This window comes from Poecilia mexicana, unplaced genomic scaffold (genome assembly GCF_051168715.1).
Source record: "Poecilia mexicana isolate PSO_F unplaced genomic scaffold, ASM5116871v1 scaffold_18, whole genome shotgun sequence".
Lineage (NCBI taxonomy): Eukaryota > Metazoa > Chordata > Actinopteri > Cyprinodontiformes > Poeciliidae > Poecilia > Poecilia mexicana.
In genome coordinates, this window is record NW_028263387.1 from 9,811,583 (window position 1) to 9,834,547 (window position 22,965).

General features: G+C 39.5%; 1 protein-coding gene across 2 annotated transcripts in view; it reads left to right on the forward strand.

The window, feature by feature from the left end:
• Positions 1-22,965, forward strand: part of pacs1b (phosphofurin acidic cluster sorting protein 1b) — a 62,341-nt gene that overhangs the window by 26,557 nt on the left and 12,819 nt on the right. For both annotated transcript variants that reach the window (XM_088015911.1, XM_014986700.2), the window contains exons 2-7: positions 13,292-13,379; positions 14,441-14,530; positions 15,272-15,397; positions 20,116-20,260; positions 20,340-20,431; positions 22,458-22,535. In XM_088015911.1, coding sequence (XP_087872037.1) covers positions 13,292-13,379; positions 14,441-14,530; positions 15,272-15,397; positions 20,116-20,260; positions 20,340-20,431; positions 22,458-22,535 — 619 coding nt within the window. The remainder of the gene's footprint in view (positions 1-13,291; positions 13,380-14,440; positions 14,531-15,271; positions 15,398-20,115; positions 20,261-20,339; positions 20,432-22,457; positions 22,536-22,965) is intronic.

The window sequence follows — 22,965 nt, forward strand, 5'->3', positions numbered from 1 at the left end:
GCGAATAGTCAGATTTTGGCACTAAGCCACGCCCACACGCTTTGATGTGTGAAAAATCCTTTGATAACTTTTGACCTTCAATGCCTCAAGACTGTGCTGAGTGATTTTGAAGTCTGTCTAAAAAGCTGTGGGAGGAATTTGATCAGATACGTCTATAAAAAGGAGAAGATGGCGGCTTTGATCCAAAATGATTTTCTCTAACTATAGTTTGAGTATCCTGAAGGTTAGAGATTCAACAATCGCATAAGGAAAAAAAAAATGTTTTGAGAAGGCAAACCTTAATTGAATCGATTTTAATGGTACTGAATTCTTTACAGGAGTTGTCAAAACAGCAACAGCTTGCTCTCTAATCGGTAATCATTTGCATTTAATACAACAGATTTAATTAAACATTTTCTGTGACACAAAATTGTACATTTTTAGCTGATTTCAGTAGGTTGCTTAGAAAATAAAATAGAACTGTGGTTCTTTTGGCAACAAATCAGTTAATTAAACATGACCTCAATATCTCTGACTGAGTCAGACCATTCTGAATGAATTCTTCCCACCTGTGCCTGACATTTGCGTTTCTGAATATAACTTTTTAATAACAATGAGATATTTAATAAACGAGCCCAGCCAGATGCGGCACTAATACTCAGTCTGTCTTATGATTCATTTTCTATACCACACTGAGTCACAGTCGTTGAATCTAAACTTCTCTTTGGATTAAGTACTGCAACTGACCATTATTTTAGTAATCGATTAATTGGATTAAAAAATTAGCACATTCTGCAGATTTTTCATTTAACCTCTTCAGCCTTTTTAAACGATATCAGAAACATTGAGAGATGCCAAACAAATAATTAAATTGCTTTTTAAAATAAGAAAATAAACATTTTATTGCCTAAAATGCTATAACATAGCTAATCTGTTTCTCTTTTTTTGGATCGTTATTAGTAATTGAAGAACCGAGTGAAGCTAAAACTGCAATACTAGAAGATTTTTGGGTGGTTTATGTTTATATAAAAAGGTGATTTTTATTATCTTAAAAGTAAAATGTATAGATTATTTTGTACAGTTTTGGCTTAATTACAGCCCTGAGTATGTTTTTAGTTTAGCATATTATGGCTTTTCATAAGTCTGTATGCTCCAATTGACGATTAATCAATTACTAAATTAGGTGGCGATTATTTCAGTAATCTGATTAATCACGATTAATTATTTCAGCCTAGATAAATTGAACCAATACATATGTAATCCTTCACCTCGCTATACAATACAGTTAAATTTGAAATGTACAAAGTTAAGTCATACATAAGGAAATTAAGTGACGATTTGCAAATTATCCATGAGAAGATTTTTTTTTTAAAAATGCCTTCATAAATAGGAGGATTCTCCCGATGCTCCAGCATTAATCTGCTGCACCTCTCCGAGTGAGGATGGAGGGCAGCCTGAGCCTCACTGGAGTCTGAATGCTGATGTGACCAGCATCCCAATCACCTGCTCAGGCTGTAACACCTGCAGCTTACACGTACACTCCAAGCCCGATGATGTGCAATCACCTTTGCCAAATGCTCCATGCCTGAGCCTCACAGCTTCTCGCCCCCCCCCCTTCCCTTGTCACTCGTATCTGATATGCAGAAAATCTCCCCCAGCCCCCGGCCTCCTCCTGAAGCTCATTGTTTGTCACAAAACTGTCAGAGTGGAAGAGAAGCAGACTGCAGAGCTTTCTGACTCATTCTGTTCTGCAGCCTGGCTGGATTTCATCAGAGAGGGCTTCGGATGAAGGAAGGCCGTCCCAGGGTCCCGAACTGTAACAGAATGTCCATCTTGTCCTCTTCTGCAAAGTGTTTTTAGTGTTTTCCAGGCATGTATCATTGCTGAAAATGCAGATTATCCTGCAGTATACAGGAGAGTGCTTATCCTTGCCTTTAATGATGGCACTTCATTGATTTACTCATTCGCATGTCCATTACCTGTAAACACTTCATCTTGTGAGAGGTTGCAAAAGTGGGGAGTCTGTCCTAGCTGACATTGAGGGTAGGAAAAAAGGGGTCGAACAGTCAATTTAGACAAGAAAAGACACAGTTACTTACATTCACCCCACTGCCAACTTTGGCTGTGAGCCATTGTTCAGAGAAGAGGGATTGAGAGGAATTTGTATTTTCACTTCTTCTGTAACTAAAGCTAAATCTATCCACTGATCTGCCATTTGTCTGCTACATTCTACAGCAGCTCATTTAGAAAAGTTTACAAAATGTTAAAGGATTCAAAATTGTCCATGTCAAAATGTCAGTGCATCGAAAAATAGATTTCATCGCCCGCCGCTTTGTTGACCTTGATGGATAAGTACTGGACCGTGGCTTTAAAAACGAGATCCATACTGAATTGAAACAAAGGAAGGAGGTTTCTTCAAAGACTCGTTATAGATACTTATGGTTATGTGAAGGGAGGATCTCTTGTAGCAGTCTGTATTACAGTGATTAAGAAGAAGCCTCTGACTGAAGACACTCAAAACAATCTTATGAGGAGGAGACTCAGTTTTATGAGATATATTTTATGAAGAATCCTTCTTTGGCCAATGATCTCCAGAGGTTTTAGAGGAATTCCCAAAACTTGTAATGTTTGACTTTATTCTCTCTTGAAACGTACAATTATCTGGGTTTTTTTTTTCCACACTCAAGATAAGATTATTCAAAAAGCACATAGACCTAAACAATAAGGGTGTACAATATGGATTTAGAGTTTTAGCATGGTTTTTTTGTGTTAATGATAAACATGCATTACTTTGAGTTTAGGTAACTGCATGACTGGATTGTATATCCCCCACAAACAAATACTACTCTTGAAAAAACATGCCGGTTTTTAATACGCTTCTTTAAGACACCAGTCACATAAAATTTATTGGTATTTATTAATACTCTCAATCAACAAACAGTGTGAAAAACAATCTCAACAACGTTTTGTTTTTTTTAAACATTAATTGAAATTTGTTGTGACAATAAGTCAAGATTCTTATCCTGACAAGAAATTTATCATGATGATTAAATGTCCACCCAAGCTAAAAAGTTAGCTTGTTTGCTAGTCATGCTCTATTAATTTATATAAATGAGTTATTTGCAGAGCGGTTTTTTTTTTTTTTTGGAGGGGGGGGGGGTTGTTTGGTGTTTTGAACGATGTGGGTCCTACCCCTCCCTCTGCTTTTAAAGCTAATTCTGTCCTCAGCATGTCCTCAACACTGGCATCGCCACAGACGAGTTGTTTAGCATTCTGTACTTTAACATCCTTTGATAGGTTGTCTAATATTAAAAAGCTAAGTGAAGAAAACAAATTAGAAAAATCAACGGGAACATTAAGTTTTATGACAGGAACGGGGCCCTGTTTTCTGCTCTCGTGGACTCGTAGCTATTCAGAATTTCATCTAAGTTATTACCTTAATTGCCGAATCCTTTCCGGCTAAATGAGCAATCTGCGGTTCAAGCTAGAAGCTACAGAGTCTGTTTATGCTTTAGAGACTGAACCGTCCTACCGCTCATGCTCCTTGGCCATAATACACACTGAGAGCCTGGCATAAGTTATGTCGTCTGATATAAAAACGTCTTATAAAAGCCAGCGAGGGAAATGCATTCTGCCCTGCTATGTTGACATCTTTAGAGGCTGGATCCACTCAGCCAGGAGCTATTTTAGGAATGTTTGTGATGAACCAAGTGCTCGTTATTTTGGCTGCCTGTAAGCATCCACTCTCGATGTTTGTTCTGTCGTAGTTTTTATTCCTTTTGTACCCGGTCAAAACTCTTGTTGGTTTTGTTTTGTTTTCTGTCGCTGCCTTGATTAAAGCTTTGTCCGAGTGCTTTCAGGATTTAACGGGCAGGTTAATTTGTACGAGTCCTCGTGTGTCCACTTTTGTTGTGGAGACTGCCGATGAACTTATTGATGCCCTCAAGGATCAAAGCTGCCTATTAGAGGTTTTTGAGTCACATAAGCTCTGACTCTCACTTTAAGGATTACACACACATCCACTTTCAAACACAAACACACAGCAGCCAAGGATCAAAGCCTAAACTATGCTTTCTGTCAGTGTTTGTTTACCTGTTGCTTTAGTGTCTGGCTGTATGTGTTTGGCAGATTTTCTTATGGTAATTAGTGAAACAGACTCTTTTTTTTTTTCTTTTAACGCCTTTAGGTTGTTGTTTTCAATCAAGGTGAAGAACATACTGAGTGAGTAGAAAGGTGTTTACACAGATCCCACACCGCATACAGTTTAATATGAATATTATTAAGTAATTGATCTTTTTTTAATGAGGGCAGCGCTTGTAATTAATGTGTGTTAGGAGTTTTCGATTGTGTGCGAGCCGCAGGGTTGAAATAAAAGCCAATTTTTGTGTTAAAAGTTCCGTTTTTAAATCTTGTTAGACAGAAACAGTTACTGTTTTTTGCATAACCTAAAAACATGATTACTGTCGTTTTGCACATACAAGCACATGCATGCAATGGCTTATTCACTGAAATTTGAAGATTATATATAATTTTTGAGGAGTTCAAAAGTAAAATTGAATAGAGGATGCAAGGAAAGGCTTCATATCTTCAACTTTATATTTATATACACAGTCATCAAATCCAGACTTCACACTAAGCTGTTAGTCGACACCTCCAAAATATCTTTCATAAATTTAACTTTTATTTCTCTGAGCAACAAACCATCGCATACCATCCAACCAGTGGTAACCATAATTGTGTGTATTGGACTAAAAACAATGTTTTCGGAGTTCTGCGACTGTGTAATTATGACATGGAGCCTCATGAAACCCTTCAGCATGTTTTATTCACACATTCTCCCAGAGAGGCAGCTGAATGCTGTTTGGTCTGCGTGTGAAAACAACTTCTATCCCGTAGCAATGATCCTCACCTTGAGAGGTGGATCAGTTTGTCATAAAATGAAACGTTTGTCTCTTCAAGGTTCGTGGCGAACTTACAAATGTGCTCTGCAGCAGAAGTTTTTTATCAGTGCTCTAAAGGATACTTTTGAAGGAGGTAATTTTTATCTATTCTTATTTTGATCTTGCTAGCAAATATATAAAATAAACATTTGCTGAATTTTATACTATTTTAATCAGGTATTTATTGTGCAGAATAAATTAATGCTTTGTACCTTCTTGTTATATTTTATATAAGTAACAGTGGTAGATAGGGCTGAAATGGGAAGGAAAGGTTTAATGTTTAGTCACTGATGTTGGAAAAATGATGTACGTTTTGCTCTTCAAGAACAGTGGGTGACCTTGATCATGAAATTTTCCCTCAACTTATTTAATTGTGCAGTGACAGGTGGGGGAGGGGCAGCATTGTGTTGCTCTTTTGTCCATGCATCTGGAGAAAACTCTACATCAGCACTTCTGTTTGTACCTCATTTAAAGGACTTTTAAATGCAGGATTGGTATGACTGAAAACTAGCTGTTCTGAATATGCATTGTTTTAAAGCGTTGGTATAACTTGACGTAAATACTTGTCTGTCTTACAGTAGATAACTTGCTTTAAATGGTACGTTGGAGTTACTCATGTAAACTGGTTTAATTAGGTGGTGTAAGCTGAACATTTTGGCTCCTTTTTCTGTTATCTGGCCTGCAACTTGTGCGTTCTGTCATCCGTAAGACGTTGGACCTAAGTGAGCGTGTGCTGCTCTGTTGTCCGAATGAGAAACGGCCTTGGCCCGGCTTTGTGTTCCGCACAGACTAATCCATGTGATCGAATGATAATGAGTTTGAAGGAGATGAGCCGAAGGAAGCAGCTCGTAAAAAGGGGAAGGTTGCACGGTGACAGGCCCCCGACACCGCCGTTGATCATCACCTCTGAGGGAACGGCGTGTTACTTTAGGAGACGACGTGAAGCAGGCGCTTTGGGGAAGGAGAGTTACCGTTATGTAAGGGAGGGAGGACAGCGGCTGTCTTCTTGTAGTCTTTAAGTCAGTGAAGAGGTGAAGTTATGTTGACAAGAGTTGGATCGAGTGTGGAGGATGGAGAGGAGGAAGATGGCTAGTGTGCGATAATAGAAAAGACAGGCCGTAAAGAAGAAAAATGATGGGCAAGGAAAATGAAGAGGGGAGGGAAAAAAGGATAAAGTTGACTAAAAAAATCTGTTCATTGTTTATACGCACTTATTCTAACAAGGTAGAGTATCTACCTCTAGTGGTCACTGGGAAAGACCTTGCCCAATACACCTTGGTTGGGGCCTGGTGGCATCAGACTGGTATGGATTTGTATTCAGCCCTTTTTAGTCAACACTTTGTTGAACCACTTTTCATTTTGGAAGCTATGGCTCTACTAGCTCTGCACATCTAGAGACTGAAGTTTATGCCCCTTCTTCTTTGGAAGATAATCAAAGTTCAATCAGATTTGATGGACAGCAATCAAGTCCTAAATCAAGTTGGGCTTTGGACTTTGAATGGGACTGAATACAAATACAAAGAACACTTTTTAGAATTTCATAATATGTAAGTTTATTTCTTGTAGCTTGACAAAGATGTGAAAAGGTTCAAGAGTGCTTTTGGAGGATACAGCACTTCTCTTCTTATTCTATCAATTATTTAGGCATGAAAAGCTAACTAATATGTAGCACATTATTAGTTAAAATTATCATTTTCTCTCCATCTAATTGATTAAATGATAAGAGAAATAAGCTAAGCCTATTGCTAATCTGGAAGCTTGTTATACAAAGGGTACTCAAGTTTATTATTTAAACATGCCACGACTAAAGAATAAATCATTTAAATAAGTCTTACTTTTAGACACACACTAGATGGACTTTGATGTCTTTCGTGTGTGTGTGTGTGTGTGTGTGTGTTGGATTTTTCATCTTGTTGGACAGGCATGCTGTTTTTGCTCCTCCAGAGACGGGCCTTTCTAGAATATCATAGGTCAGTCTGCCCACAGACATTATCGAACCGTTCTCTGCCTCCTTCAGCCCCCTCGTTTCATCCACCCAGGCCTTTTTCTCTCAACAAATAAACAATCAAATATCAGCTACTGCCGGGAAAATACGAGGCGTATCTGTCAAAGGTGCATTAAGCGTCTATTCAGCTGCAGTGATTCAGACTTGGGGGGGCCTTTTTCTGCCTGTCCTATAGATTTATAGAGAGTTTTTCTCTTTCTTTTTTTTTTTTAACGACAAACGTATTCAGTCAGTAAACAACATAAACGTACACATACACACACACACACACACACAGTAAATGGATTCTTCAGCAAACTATCTCCGTTGTGCTTGCTTTTCATTGTGCAGCCTGTAAAAAAAAAAAATGACCTGGTTTGACAAGATAAAAACTGAAGACTTGCAACAGTGAAGGGACTAACCCCCTGATGCACCAGGTTGATTTATTGATCAATAAATTCTTGGCATCCACTGTAAACTCAAGTGTTTTTATTCCAATATTGTGTATCATATTTGATATTGGCATAAGGAGACATGACACCAATCTTCGTAGATATGCTGATGACGCGCAGATTGACCTTACTGTCTCCTGATCATCCACAGCAAACTGATAAATGACGGGAAATAGAATTTTCTTCAACCATATCGGCACAAAATCTCAGTACCCATTACCAAGTTATTTTCAGAGGGAAAAATCTGATGCAAAAACCTAAAACTCAACGTATGAACCCTTTGGAACTTTGAAATCGCAACCTCATCGTCCATTTTCAGATTTAACCCCAGAGAACTACTTCACATCCACGTCATTTAATCAAAAATGAATTGTTTTTCATGAGCATAAACCATTTTATTCTCCACTGTTCTCTGTAATAAACTTCCCCAAATCTTGTGTACTTCTAGTCTACCGTTTCTTTGGAACTACTTGTCATCAGAGGAAGTGAAACTAATGTGTTCTAAGGAAAAACTGTAAACACACGATTTTCAGGGGAAGCATTTTACTTTTTTGGAGTCAAACAAGTGGGCATTAGAGGAACTAAAGCAAAAGTTTATGTTAATTCACATTCACTTGTGGTAGTTGTGGTTTGGCCATCAGATTGTTGACGGTTGTTCTAACAATGAGATGTGAGAGATCACGTGGATCCAAACAGAGATGGTTCTTCCTCGTACGCGTCCCTGTACAGCACCCAAAATCTACCCAAAACCCTTTCGGTTTAGTTTCTCCAGACGTTTTGCGAAGGCAAATTTCCCTTCCGAGAGACAAAAAAGAAAACAGACGGAGACGAAGAAAGAGATAAAACAAAGGGAAGAGCCTCGGAAGAGGGCAACAATCGATTTTGCTGCACACCAACAAGTGCAGAGTTTTTACCATCAGTATCCAAGGGTGGGATCCAATTATCTGCATGAAAAATAGATTTGGCTCTGACAGGGCTCAGTCCTGTTGGGAATTAATCAAAATCCTGGATTAGCTTTGCTCCCACAAAGACAAATGGGTTTGTTGTTTTTTTCGCCATTACACTCTGCAACCTATAATTATATCGCCTCTGTGTACAGGTCGGTTCGTAATTGCTGGTGCTGGAAGAAAGGAAAAAAGAACCTGGTTTCGTATTTTCCGGTCAAAACGCTCCACACGCAAGGACGGTGCTGCTGTGCCCGTTGTCATCAGACAATGATTCATCTGTCTTTGAATCATCCTCAGCTGTCCTTGGCATTTCTTCTCGCTCTGATTGATAATGATGTGCAGTGGCTGCCGCTGAGGCGCCGTGACGGGATCCTGAGGTGACGAGTCAGAAGTGGTGGACTGTTTTGACCTTTACCATGTGATTCCCCTCCAGCGGCTTCGGTGACCGGACTCTGACTGGGTGGCGGTCGGGAGCTTGGAAGAAATTTAAGTTACAAAGAAAAAAAAAGTCCAAGAGGAGTTTTTGGAAATCAATTTTAACTCGTAGTTGGAATTTTTCAGAATACATTCATATTTAACTCGATGTCATGCATTTAGGGCTGAAACGATTAATCGGATTCATCTTGATTAATCGATAATTGGAATAATCGTCAGCTAATTTAGTAATCAATTAATCGTTAACTGGAGTATGTATGCTGAGAAAAAAATAACATTCAGAACATTAAAAACTAAAATAATATACATTTTTATTTAAGATAAAACACTTTTATTTTTAGCCAAAACTTTCCAAGTGGCATAGTTTTAGCTTCACCTGGTTCAGAATGCTGTGCTGTTGTATTTTAGACAAGATGTTTATTTTCTTATTTTAAAAAATAACTTTAATTATTTTAGTTTCATTCATTTTATTTCTAATACTGTATTTAAAAAAAGGCTTAAATGTAAGCCTGTAGAATGTAGCATTTTTTTTAATCCAAGTAATTGTCAAAATAATCGCTTACTAAAATAATTCACTTGTATTAATAAAAATCTTTTAGTACCTGCAAAGCAGTTTGTGCAACACTGGCACAGAACAACAATGATGTACTGTTTACTGCAAATTTATCTGCAGGGACATTTGGAAACAATCCAGGCGTTGCATCATCTCAGCACTCATAGCTGGAGTAATCATGTTAAACATCACTTGGAATTGTTGCAATAAATTAAGATGTTCTTCAGAGATTTTAAATCGTCACCCCATCCCTGACTCGGCAAACATTTCAGATGCTTAACATCAGCAATAACATCCAGTTTTTAAGGAGTTTTGGGAACTTTCAGCGGCGATAACTCACAGCTGTGAAGCCTGATGAAGCTCCCCACAGTCCCATAAACATGAACTGTCTCATCAGGTCTGTGATTGATGAAAAAAAAATCTTACAGAGCAGCTTCCGCTGACGACATTTGCTGCCCCTCAAAATGGAAATGATATAAGGCAAATAATATTCACTGGGAGATTTATTGCACCTAAACGGATGTCTGTCGGGAAGCCATCAATCCTGGGTTTAATCTACACCTTGGAGCCTGACACTTGAGTACCTGAGACTAATTTAGGTGTGGCAGTTAGTTTAAAGCACTGATGCTTATAGAAAAAAATTTAGCTGTAGGTTTTCATATTTTAGGAAGTATAAAAAGTACAGTCTAGTACTAAAAGCAGGGTGTCCACATATCCTTAAAATGTCTAAGAAATTTTAAGTCAGGTATTTCAAATCAAGACACTTGCATAAAAAAAATGCAAATTGGCCTTAAATATGTAATTTAAGACATTAAAGGTCTTAAATTTGTTGTTGCTGGACAGTTTGCTCTCGTATAATCTATGTACTTTATTTTTTTCACTGGATTTTTCTATCAGAAAAATGTTTTTTTTTTTTAAAAAGTTTTATTGGCTCTAGTGGCCTTTATTTGACAGTTGACAGGAAAGTGGGTCATGAGAGAAGGGGGAAGCCATGCGGCAAAGGTCGCCAGGTCGGGAATTGAACCTGCTACAGCCATGTCGAGGACTGAGGCTTCCATATGTGGACTGTGCTTAACCCCTGCGCCACCGCAGCACACCCTTCTATCAGAAAAATGTTTGAGTCGCATCCAGACGTCTTCATTCTGTTCCGTTACTCAAATCGGTTGATGCTACAGCTAACTACCTGTTAACATAGCCCAGCTAGCTAGCTAGCATTTTTTTGCATATATCAGGAGTAAGTGCAAATTTGTCGTCAGTTAGTCGGATGACGTTTGTCTTTGCCACTGGCATGTTCAATGCAAAAAAGCTCGGCACTGCTACCATATAAAAATATGCAGTGTTTTTGTACATTTCTGTTGTGAAACAGGCCTTAAATTTTATCCATAGTGGTCTTAAAAAGTCTTAATTTTAAGTTGGTGAAACCTGCAGAAACCCTGTAAAAGATGGCTTTGAGATTTTTAAAATATGTGATTCCCCCCCCCCCATCTTCAAAGATGTTTTAAGGTGTTTTGCTTATGGAGAGTTAGAAGAAATGCCCATAAGCCATGATCCAGCGCTGCAACCCAACCTTAAAGATAGTCCGATGCTGCATACCCACTTAACTCTCCCCCTCTCTAACGGTAAGCAAAAATTGATTTGATTGTATTCATAGCTTCAGCCTCCCTTTTTTTTTTTTTTGTTCATTTTTTATCGCGAGCCGGAAAGCCTCGGCTTCAAGGAGAGAGGCTCAGAGTGCGCGCAGCTGAGTCGTCTCGCCGGTTTCATCAGCAGTCGAAAGAAAGTTGCCCCTTTCAGCGCGTGGAACGCGAGCACTTTGGAGAGAGATGAAAGCGGGTGAGCGGAGAGGATTTGGTGGAAGGTCTGGGTGAGATGAGAGGCGGCGGATGATTGGGAGAGATGTGTTTTGGATGAAAAAGAGAGAGTTTTCTGTCCACTCGCTCTGCCTTTAATCTTCATAGTGGTTATTAATGTTGACTCCGTGTGTTTAGGTTTCAGAAGTTCTCCACATATGTCATCATGTGATCTTTTCATCTCTGGATCATGTATCCATGTAGGTCTTTTGGTTGTTTTTGTTATTTTTGAGACAAAAGAAAAGGAGTATTTTTTTTTCCCTCCCTCACTTTTATTTCTCATACTGTTGAGGCTGTCAGCCATCATTGTCACATCCCCTTCTTTCATTATCTCTCCCGGTTTTGATGTCTGGTTCTCTCTTTGTCTGACGGCTTCATACTCGGATCTTTATTCATGTCCCGACGGGCAATTAAGCTTTACAGCAAATCACAATAAAAACAACAGCGCGACAGCAATTAATATTTATCTAGACGGTGTGATGGGAAATTCCAACGCTTTAAGCAACGGAGGTTAAAAACACAAAACCTGTCAATCAAAAACGTATAAGTGCCGGTAAGACTAAGAAGGTGAACAATAAGGAAACCAATAAATACATAATACTTAAAAATAAAATCTTCCCTCTTTATTTCTTCTTGGTTTCCCCATCTTTTCTCTAATCATCTTTCAGTCTTTTGTTTATGATTTTATGTGTATTTTTTTTCTGCCTCGCTCCTAACCCCCTCACTGTTGACCCCTGACCCCTCAGCTCGGGTTTGTCTGATTCACCGTCGGCTCTTACAGTACATCTCAGAAGACGTCCCTCTTTGCGCCTTTGAACAGTTCAAGTGTCTCAGCTTGGCTTTGGCCTTCGGTTCGTTTCCTTTCACTCCTTTGACGCGAAGAGTCGCAGTTTTGGTTCAAGGGTTTTTGTTTGCGGTGCTCTGACGTTATCGTCATCTTCAATCGGGGAAATAAAAGAGTCTTGGCTTCCCAACGAGAATAGCAAAACTATTTTCAGTCTGAGTCGTGGGCTGGAGAGGATCTTTGCAGCGTCTTGTCAGATAAACTGCTGAGCCGCCTTCGACGCCTCCTTTTAATTTCAGTTTTCATTTGAGTCAAACGTGCTTCTTCGGAGGGAGGAATTAAAATCTCTGCACCGTAGCAGAGCAGTTTGTGAGACTTCACCCCGACATTAAACAGTTAATGCTATAATCTCAGTAATATAGGGTTGAGTTGACCTGTGGTAACATGTCTTTGTTCAGATTATAACCAGAAACATAAAAAAAAATTATATATATATATATATATATATATATATATATATATATATATATATATATATATATATATATATATATAATTATTACTGGTGGAATTTAACTGTCATGTAAGAAGTAGCAAATAATTATGAAATAAAAAGCAAGTGACAAATTTTCACATGTATGTCTGACAACTTTGAACATACAGGCAAGTTTACAGAAGGATTCAGATCAAAGCACATACACATATTAGAATGGTCTAGTCAAAGTCCAAAATCATCTCATATAATTGGAATAGAACGATGTACTTTTTTTTTTTTTTTACACTTTGCAATTGTGCTTTTTTGTGTTGTGCTTTTAAGTAAATATAATAAAAATCTTCTGATGTATTTTTTCGGTGATTGTATAGATTTGTAATATATTTTGCAGATCTTGTTGAAGGTGAATCTTTGTCAAGTTTGTAACTAAATTCTAAATGTAAAAAAAAAAAAAAATCTGACCCAATTTTAAGATTGGAGCAGCTCATCTTGAAAACCAGTCCTTATTTCCTTATTTCAAATCTAGATAATCTGATAAATAAGAATCCATCTTTTTCTACATCAGGTTTTTTTTTTTTTTTTTACTTTGGAAGATGCTGCGATTTCTTTTCCTGTCAGAAGATGCCCGCTGGTATAAATGAAGCAATAAGCCAGACAGAAATCTAAGGGGAGGCTGATAAAAGTGTCATCAAAGTGGTTAATCTGCCTCGCAAAGAACCTCTTCAAAGGGCTGAGCTCTGTGGGGAACAAATGGATCGCTTTTGGCTTGTTGATCATTTTTCGTTTTTGCTGTGAACTCAGGCTAACCGCCGTGAGTACGCTGAATACTGGATCTGATCTCATGTTGTTGTTGTTTTATTTTCTCTTCCTGCAGGCTCTTCAACCTGACCCTGAAGAAGCTGATCATGCTGAAGGAGCTGGACAAAGATCTCACTTCGGTGGTCATCGCCGTCAAGCTGCAGGTACGATGGCGACGACGGCTTCAGGGGCGAAACCAAGAAAATGGGGCGGTTTACTTCCAAACTTCTCACCAGACGAAAACTCTGAGCCAAACAAAATGGCCGAGGCTTCCTTAAATCTCATCAACAAAGTTCTCCTTAGTTAACTGAGCTTGCATTTAGCAATTATGTCTGCTGCTTTAATCAGGAGAATCCAATTATAGGACTTAAAGGCTTGAGGTCTGCTTCTATTGAGAAAAGTAGCCCAGTAGATGATTCCAAGTTCCTGAACAAATTCTGTTTTCCTATTTTCTTTTCCTTCTGGAAAGTTTCTCATTGTTTTTTTTTCCAGGCAGGCTATTGGGTCTAGATGCACTTCCTCCCCGACACTCTGCCAAGGACGCTTAACTTTAAATTATCTAGAGACATAGCAGAGCTGAAAGCCTTTGTTTCTCAGTGTGTGTAGCTCTTACTTCTAGCCGGCAGCTGATTCAGACGGACAAAATCAGAAATGTCAAAATAAAACGGCTTTACAAACTTATCACATTTTGTCACGTTAAATCCACAAATTTTGCTATTTGTTTCCTTTCCGGATTGGTTGTCAGTTTTCTCACAAATCTGAAGAGTGTGGCAAGCGTACTTTATCCCCAGAGGAGCAATTAAAGGTGGTCTGGAGAGCATACATAAAGATAAAATGCATAACATGCCACACTTTTAAGATTTTTATTAGCAAAGATATTTGGAAGATGGATCATTTTACTTCCACTCATTATTTTTTGTTGCTTTACAACACTAAATCCCAATAAAAAAACCACTGAAGATTGTAGCTCTAAATTGACAACGTGCTAAATAAAAAGCTCCCCCTCTGTGTGTCTGTCTAGTTCTTCAAGGCCTTGTACTTTTCTCCTCTTGAAACATTCTTGCTGATGTCTGCCTCATTTTCCATCTTTATAAGCCAATATATTCTGTTGTTCCAGCGTTGTTTCTCTCCACTAAGTTTTACTGTGCGGTTTAGGACTTTCTCTGTGCGACAGCAAATCGTTTCCTTCAGATTCGCTCATCTCCTCTCCCCGTCTCCTCATCAGGGCTCCAAACGGATCTTGCGCTCCAATGAGATCCTGCTCTCCTCGGCAGGACTGACGGAGACCGACTTGCAGCTCACCTTCTCCCTGCAGGTACAGAATCAGACGCTCACAGGGAACCGCCGCGCCCCGACTCTGTTATTCATCGAAAACAACAACAACAAAAAAAAAATCCACCTGCTGGTAGTGTGACCAGTCTGCTGCGGTTTTCCAAACTTAAACAAAAAAAAAAAAAAAATCCGGTGTTATTTATACGGAGATCATGCACATTTGCCTCTCTCTGACGTATACTCTGTGCACTCGCGCAGAGAACGGTTAATCTACTTCCCTGTAGTGTTTCTTCTGCTCCAAATCTTCCCATCCTTATTTTCCCCGGTGCTCCTGTGCTGAACGCTGCAAAAAGGTCAGAGAGTGTCTCCCTGCGGACCGTGGCGTGCGCACTGAGCCAGACATTATACATTATACATTAAACCGGCTATAGCGTCCGCGGCGCTGCAGCAGCGGAGAAGCCCATTAAAACTAAGCAGCAGAGTCTTGTCACGGCTTTCAACGTTGTTCCAGGAGCCAGTTTGTTCCAATTATAGTACAGCTAGCAAGATCCTTAATGACGGGTTATGTCATAGTTTGGATGTGACTAAGTGGTTTGGTGTTGGGGGAGAACATGGAGAAATACAGGAGGTGATAAAGTCTCCTGCAACAACCCATTAAGATCCATCTAATTATTCAGGCATCAGTGTAATTGTTTTATCGCTATGTACCCATAGTTCATCTGCTCACCTGTAAGGTGTGTGTGCGTGTGTGTGTGTGTGTGTGTGTGTGTGTTTGTATCTGCAGTACCCACATTTCTTGAAGAGGGATGCCAACAAGCTTCAGATCATGCTGCAGCGGCGGAAGAGATACAAGAACCGGACCATCCTGGGCTACAAGACCCTGGCTCTGGGGCTCATCAACATGGCCGAGGTATTGCAATCAAAATCAGACAGTGGAGTTCTGATTCTCCTTTTTCGTTCTTTCACTCCTTTTACTTACTTTTTTTTTTAGCATAAGCTAAACCCTAAAACACTTAGCTCTCACTTTAGAAAGTGTCGCTTTCCAGCATTCAGGAAGCGGTGCCTCAGGAATACTTATTGTTAAATTTTTTTAGATTTTATTTTAGTTTCAGTATTTACATTTTCTGCCATGTGCAGTATTTTTTTTTATATCACATTTTTCCTGAGAAGTGGTTTTAAAATATTTGCTCCACCAACAATTAGATACTCAACTGGTGTGGAGCTTCTGGCAAATGTCAATATTATGTTATGATGCTTCCATTAATAAAAAAAAAGAGTTCATATACAATCTGGGGGGAAAAATCAATCTTTATGACTTTACTTCTTTCCATTTATTAAAGCTGTATCAGTTTTATCATTGTGCCCATCGAACCATCTGCGTTTCTAGCCTGATATCTGCAGAACTATCAGAAATGAATTCTATATATACATCTCATTTTTATATGGTTGTAAAATTAGCTAAAAAGTATTGAAAACTGGAAATTTGAGTGTGAAAAAATTATTTTTGTAAAGTCATAAAAATTCTGGTGGATAAATATTTCTTTGAACTTTGCTGTTGAACATTGAACTTAAAAATAATACATTTATTTATTTCAGATCAGCAACATATCATTGGTCAATTTGGTCAATTAGGGTGTCTGACTTAAAAAATATTAAATGTATGTACCTAATATTAAGGCCTTAAAATGTATTACATTCATAAGAAAATATGTAAGTTGGCCTTGAATACGTTAATCACAGGTCTTACATTGCATGTCGTCGCAGGACATTTACGCTATTTAGTTTATTTTTCTTGTAGGACTTTTCTGTCAGGCAAAACGTTTGAGTCACACGCAGCCATCATTACATTCCATCACAGGAAGCCGTTGAGGCTAACGTTAACTAGCTGCTAGTAAGCATTTGCTAGCTGGCTAGCATTTTTGCATCATCGCCAGTTAGCTGAACGACATTTGTCTCGGCTGCTAGCAAACTTCTGTTGCCAACCTGTATGATGTTAAATTCATTCTCATAATGTGCAAAAAAAGTTTGACGCTACTTCAGTACAAATTATGCCATTTTCTTTTGTACATTTCAGTCATGATACATGTCTTAATTTTCATTCATAATGGTCTTAAAAGGTCTTAAATTTGAGTCGGTGAAACCTGCAGAAACCCTGTTGAGCCACTGAAACGGCTGCTGGTGTACTATCATCTACATCCACTTCTTTCTTGTCTCCACTTCCTACCTTTAGAGAATTTCAATTACCTCCGGCCTCTTGAAACCTATTTAATGCTAACCTTCGTCGTAACTCAATTCGAGCTAGCGCACTAAAAATCAGACGCCAGTTTTCAATCTTTGGCCTGGCCGTCTCTTTATGGCCTCAACAAATGTCACCATACATCAAACTTCCAATTAGGTTTAAGTCTCCTCTGCCAAAAGCTCCCTGTGTCGTCTCCCTCCTGCAATGTGAAGCTGTTTCAAAAGGGACTGGATCTACTGTGTGCGTGTGTACCTGTGTGTTAGCATTTGGAGGTTCATTATTTGCTATAAATGTCTGGATGTTGCTTTCAGAGGCCGGGTGTAAAAGTAAAAGTCAAAATTATTCACTGCAGGAAATTTCTTGAACAAATAGTAATATCTCAGATCGGCGCTCGGAAAGCACAGAAAAGAGGAAGAACGCAGACTTCATCAGGTAATGGATGTGCTCCTGAGGAAGTTTACGTGCTCTAAAATTAGCCAAGACTCTTTCAAGTGCACAAAAATACAGGAGCGGCATAAGCTCGGATCGTACATGCCGCACCGTATCAGACTGTCTGCTCGGATGAGAGGCCTTCCCCCCATCCTAAATGGAGGGTTACTCTACTGTGCTGCTGCTGCTGCCTGCTTCCTGCCTCCGGCTGCCTATGCATATAAAATAAAGGCAAATTTTCTGCATGAAGCTCTTCCAACTGACAAGTTGGCTGCAAAGTGTTCCACAAAGGGCAAGAGCCACAAATGCAAACTCGCTTTGCGAGAAAGGCCTGAACTCATTATGTTTACAGCCTGTGGAACATTTCCACATCGTGTTACACCACAGCCACAAACTCCGTTGAGATTTTACGCGACGTAACGCAGAATTGTGAAGCGGGACGAAAAGGACGTAGAGTATTGTCTCCGACCCCTTTGTGCAAATACAATCTGAAAAGTGTGGCATGCTCTTGTATTAAGCCTAACATTTAATTTATTTCACAATCCTTGTTTTGTGTGTGTGTGTGTGTGTGTGTGTGTGTGTGTGTGTGTGTGTGTGTGTGTGTGTGTGTGTGTGTGTGTGTGTGTGTGTCATTTACATTATAGTAAGACACATAGAAAAACATCAAAGAAAAAAAAACTTTTCTGCAATTTCCTGGCTAGAGGTTTTAGTTTTGAATCAAACAGAGATTACAAGACTTTCCCCATCAGTGGAATTGTGTAACTTTTATTCTTCTGGTTTTCTTAGTTTTTTTCCTCTAAGCTAAGAAATACATGCTGTTGGTGGAATTTTTTTTGTTTTTTTGTTTAAGAAATTAGGAAGGAAAAAATGTCAAACATTTTCAATATTTTGATCACTCAATCACTGATCTGATTCAGAAAGGCAGTGACCCCAAATATCTGTAATTACTTGCCCCATTTAAGTTCAAATCGTATCAAAAGTGATTATTTAACAGGTTTCCAGCCTCGCAAAGCTCAGGTTGTTTTATATTGCCGTGCTCCTTGCAGCCTCGGCTTTCTGTGCCTCTGTTTTGTTTTGCTTTTTCCTCAACGTTAGCCCTGTGCCAGTAGTGAGAAGAATGAGGGAGGTTTATTTTAAATGCCGCAATTATCGCCGGGATAAAAAGTGTATTTTCGGAGAGAATTTGTCGCGTTCTGCGGTTCAGCGTAATGGACAAAAGCAGCCGAGGGAGAGGTGGAAATTTAATGGATTTTTAAAAGGCTCTGCTGTCGTTTTCAAAGAACGAACCTGCAGCAGCAAATCCATCACTGGCTCCGGCCTCTTGACGGTGAATTTAAAAAAAAAAATCCACAACAAAAACAGTCGGATGATTGGGTGATTGTGCGGTTTGCCAGATTTGCATAATTTGTTCTTCAGCGTGGAAAACCGGTTAAAATTAGCAACAGCAGCGAGGTTCTCCGGGCTCCTGGCAGCGTTCGATACATGCGAAGGGCACCGAGCGAGCCAAGCGGACGGATGTATGGCTGTGATGTCTCTCTTTAATCTGTGGCCACGGCTGTCTCCATAATAAGCTGCTCAGACTTCATTAACTCTGTCAGTGTGACCAGACTGCTGACAGAGACGGGATGTCATTCAGTACACACACTCCCAAGCGGAAAGGAAGAAATGCCGCTGCTGGCCGCAGACATGCGGGAAATCTATGAATCGCTTGTTCGTGTTTTCTCCTCTTTTGTTTTGGTTTGCATTAATTCTTGACTGCTTTGCAATGCAGCAGTCTGAATCGGTGGAGCAGAGGCACAGCTAGAGGATGCAGGACAGTGGGCATTTATCGTCCGTAAAGACCAGATTTCCAGAACACATGACTAAAGATTGCAGTGTCAACAGATGAATCCACCTGAGCCGTGGATCTCTGCAGCTCCTCTAAAGTTGCCATGCGCCATTTAGCTGCTTCTCTGATTAATGCCGTCTCTGGCTTCCGCTTCAATTATTCACTCTTTTGTGTTGGCTTATTGCATTTGCATAATGATTACTGTAGTAATTGAGTATTCTATTGATTATTTTGGTGATTAATCATGAAAATTGCAACTGCAGATTTTTTATTTAACCATTTAAGCTTTTTTTATATACAGGATTAGAAATGCATAAAAAACACAAACAAATAATTCAACTCCTTTTTTAAAATAAAAAAACAAAATTTTATTCCCTAGTGTAAGCTTGATCATCTGCAGGTGAAAATCACTTCTAACATCAACACATGAAAAGTTCAGTTGTTCCTGCCTGTTTTAGGATTAACCAGTTAATGACTGGATAGCCGAAGGTAGTTCTTTGTGGGGTTCTTATTGTGTGTGTGTGTGTGTGTGTGTGTGTGTGTGTGTGTGTGTGTGTGTGTGTGTGTGTGTGTATATATATATATATATATATATATATATATATATATATATATATATATAATCTTTTTTGTACATAATTTGAACTGGGAAAAGCTTAAACTATGTTATTTGAGGAGTCCTGGTTGGAACATATTTACCAAGGTTTTTTAATTTTTAATATTGTATGAAAAATGTAGATATTTTTTGCACCGTTTTGATTTACTTACTGCTCTGGGTGTTTTGTTCTTTCAACAAATTGCATTTTTTTAGTATCTATACTAACAATGAATCAATTACTAAATTAATTGACGATTATTTCAATAAACGATTAATCACGATTCATACGATTAATCGTTTTCATTACCAGTCGCATATAAAACATATTTAAGTTTCCAGTTGCAAAGTAGCAAACTTGGTGAAACGTTCAAGGCGTGTGAATACTTTTGCAAGACTCTGTGACCTCTATGTTGTTGGTAAAAGAATAAAGTTGTTTCAACCAAAAAAAAAAAAAAAAAAAACAGCAGAAGCTTAATGTGATAAATGGTGGAAGTCACAAACTAACCATGGCGTTGTTTATTCTCTTCCCTGCAGGTGATGCAGCACCCCAGCGAGGGGGCCCAGGTTTTGGGGCTCCACAGCCAGCTGAAGGATGCTTCTGTACCCGTCGCCGAGATCAGAGTCTACTCCCTGTCCAGCCAGCCCATCGACCACGAGGGACCCAAAGCGAAGATGTCTGGTACGGATGCTTGTTTTACAGCTCTGCCGTTTTGCTCTCGTCTTCCAGCTGTTGTTACCGTCCGTTCTGTTTTCTCTAGATCGCTCCCCAGACATCGACAATTATTCTGAAGAAGAGGAAGAGAGCTACTCATCCGAACAGGAGGGCAGCGACGACCCTATTCATGGGCAGGTGTGTTTCAGTGAAAAAAAAAAGTATATTTACTCTTACAAATCCTAACCGTAGCTCGCCAAGAAGTTCAGCAATATATTCCCAGAACTACATACGTTTATTTCTTGTTCAAAAACAACTCTAAAGTCTGAGCACTCAAAGCAAATGCAATGCAAGAATAAAGAAAAAGACATGTACCCCAATTGGATTTCAGAGCGAAACAAAACGGCTAAACAAAGAGGCAGAGAACTATGTGGAGGGAATCTGTGGCTATCGGGGCCAGACACACAGCAGAGGGAGATAAGGCGGGAGCGCTGCAGCTTTGTGTTGGCAAATTAGAAAGACTCCAAGTGGAGGGATGAAGAGAAGCTGAGGAGAGGATGAATGGAGGGTGGGGTTGGTTATGCAGCGGCGTACTTTCCTTCCCATCGCCTCTTCGTCCTTTGGCGGTGTCGGAGTTGAATGTTCAGGAGAGGCCGAGGAAAAGGGTTCAACTACAGAGAATATCAGGTGTTTTCATACCTCTGTCCCAGGGGGGAAAACGACTGGTTTCTCTTCAGAAAGTAAGCTAACATTTAGAGAAATAAAGCAAGATTTGATAGACATTGTGAGCAATCAATGCTGAGTCATACACAGGTGAATGGATGTGGCCTGGTACCATAAACACAATGCGGTGCTGTCACTTTTGTATGAAATCCCTGTTCTGTGATTTGCTGCCTTTCAGTGGAAACTCCTTCCTTTGGTTCCTGGGTTTGTATGAAAATAACCCTCAACGTGTCCAGATCGGAAATAACCAGGACAATACATTCATTAATCATTAAGGTTAAGTTCATGTAAGAGTTTGGATTCATCATATTGTTTATCATATATCATGATTCTTTTCTTATGAAGACTTTTGATTTATTGTCGCAGCAGGTTCCAAAGAAAAACTCCTTCTATTGTTGGTTTTTGGTATTTTGTCCACTTTGTTCAATGAGAACATCAATAAATATCAATTCATTTCCAAATTATGATTAAATGCTATTACTGCGTGCAGCTTAGTGATATAAATGACTCTTCTTTATTGTCTTAAAGAAGCATATTACAAACGAAACGTTTTTCAGTAGCGATATTTATGTTTGTGGGGTTTTGGTTGCTGTGCCATTCAGTCACACGAAGTAATAAATAGTTCATACTGTTAATTTTTTTCATTATCGCAATAGTTTCTGTTCCCATAAAGGATTATTTTTCATAGAATTAATGTAATTGGTTCTTTGGGCTTATTTTAAGGTATTAACATATTTATTGATTATTTATTTTTAAAAAAGACACAATTGTTGGTAGCCCAAACAAATCCTATGAAATAAACATGACAGAATGTTTGTCTTTCACTCATACTTGACTTTTTAGTTGATCAAACTTCCTATTAACTTCTAATTAGTAATCCATCGCTGTAAAAAATTACTGGCCTGTAGCTTTTAGCCTCTGCTGGGATTTCAGTAAGAACCGCCTGCTTTGGTCAGCTGAAACTAAAACCGTGCCCGGTTGGGCTTGGCAAGAAACGAAGAGTAAATACGGAAAAGCACACCGTGTTCACGGGAATCCCTGATGCCAATATTCTGGGAACCTTGCTAGAGTTCATGGCAACATAAACTCATTAAGATATCAGGACATGTTTCATACAGATCCGGATTTTTTGGCAGGATAATGATTCGAAACGTAGCCACGCAGAAACTGTTAACAAGGCGACCTGTCTCGTGAAAACCTGTGGGGTGAAAGAGAGAGAGGATATCAAAAGAGGAGACCCGAGACTCTGGGCGATGTAGCGAGCCTGTGCCAAGAGGAAAGGTCAAAGATGCCTCTGTGTGTTCTCCAACCATAAGAAATGTTAAAGAAGAGTCAGTGCTGCCCTGTTGGCAAAGGGTTTTGCACACAGTACCGTTTCTTACACTGCCAGTAAGACGATTTATAATTACTTTCAGAAGGGAAAGACGGCACATTTTAAGGCTGGACGAACTGACGACGTGATCCTTTAGCAGTGACCTCTTCTTCTCTGTTTCGCTCTCAGTATCTGTATGACGAAGACGACGAGGTGAGGAAGAAGAAGCCGCGGCGTAAGCTCCCTCCCAACGCCAGCAGCACCAGGGTAAGACGAACCTCGCTCTCGTTTCCGTCCCTCCCCGTCTCGCTCGTGTTCTCCGTCTCCTGGCTCGTTTCGTCTCTAAAGCAATTTGCGGCTAACCCGATTCGCGCGGTAGCCTTTTCAAACAAATCTGATTTGACTTGACTTGACTCCACGAACCTACTCCCCCCTCCCCACCACCCCTCCGTCCGCACGCCGCCCTGACTCGTATCGACTCGCTCGTCCTCGCCTCTCTTGCCTTTATGGTTTATTCACTGGTCCGCTTGTTCCCCGCGCTCGGCATTCCAGCCAATTTCCATACAAAAAAAAAAAGAAAATAAAGAAAGAAAGATTTACATAAATCACAGCAAGAACCTGTTATAACAAGAATCAAATCCTGCGTAGAGCGGGTGCAGTCTTGCACACTCGTAGCATGCAGATTGTAAGCTGTGTG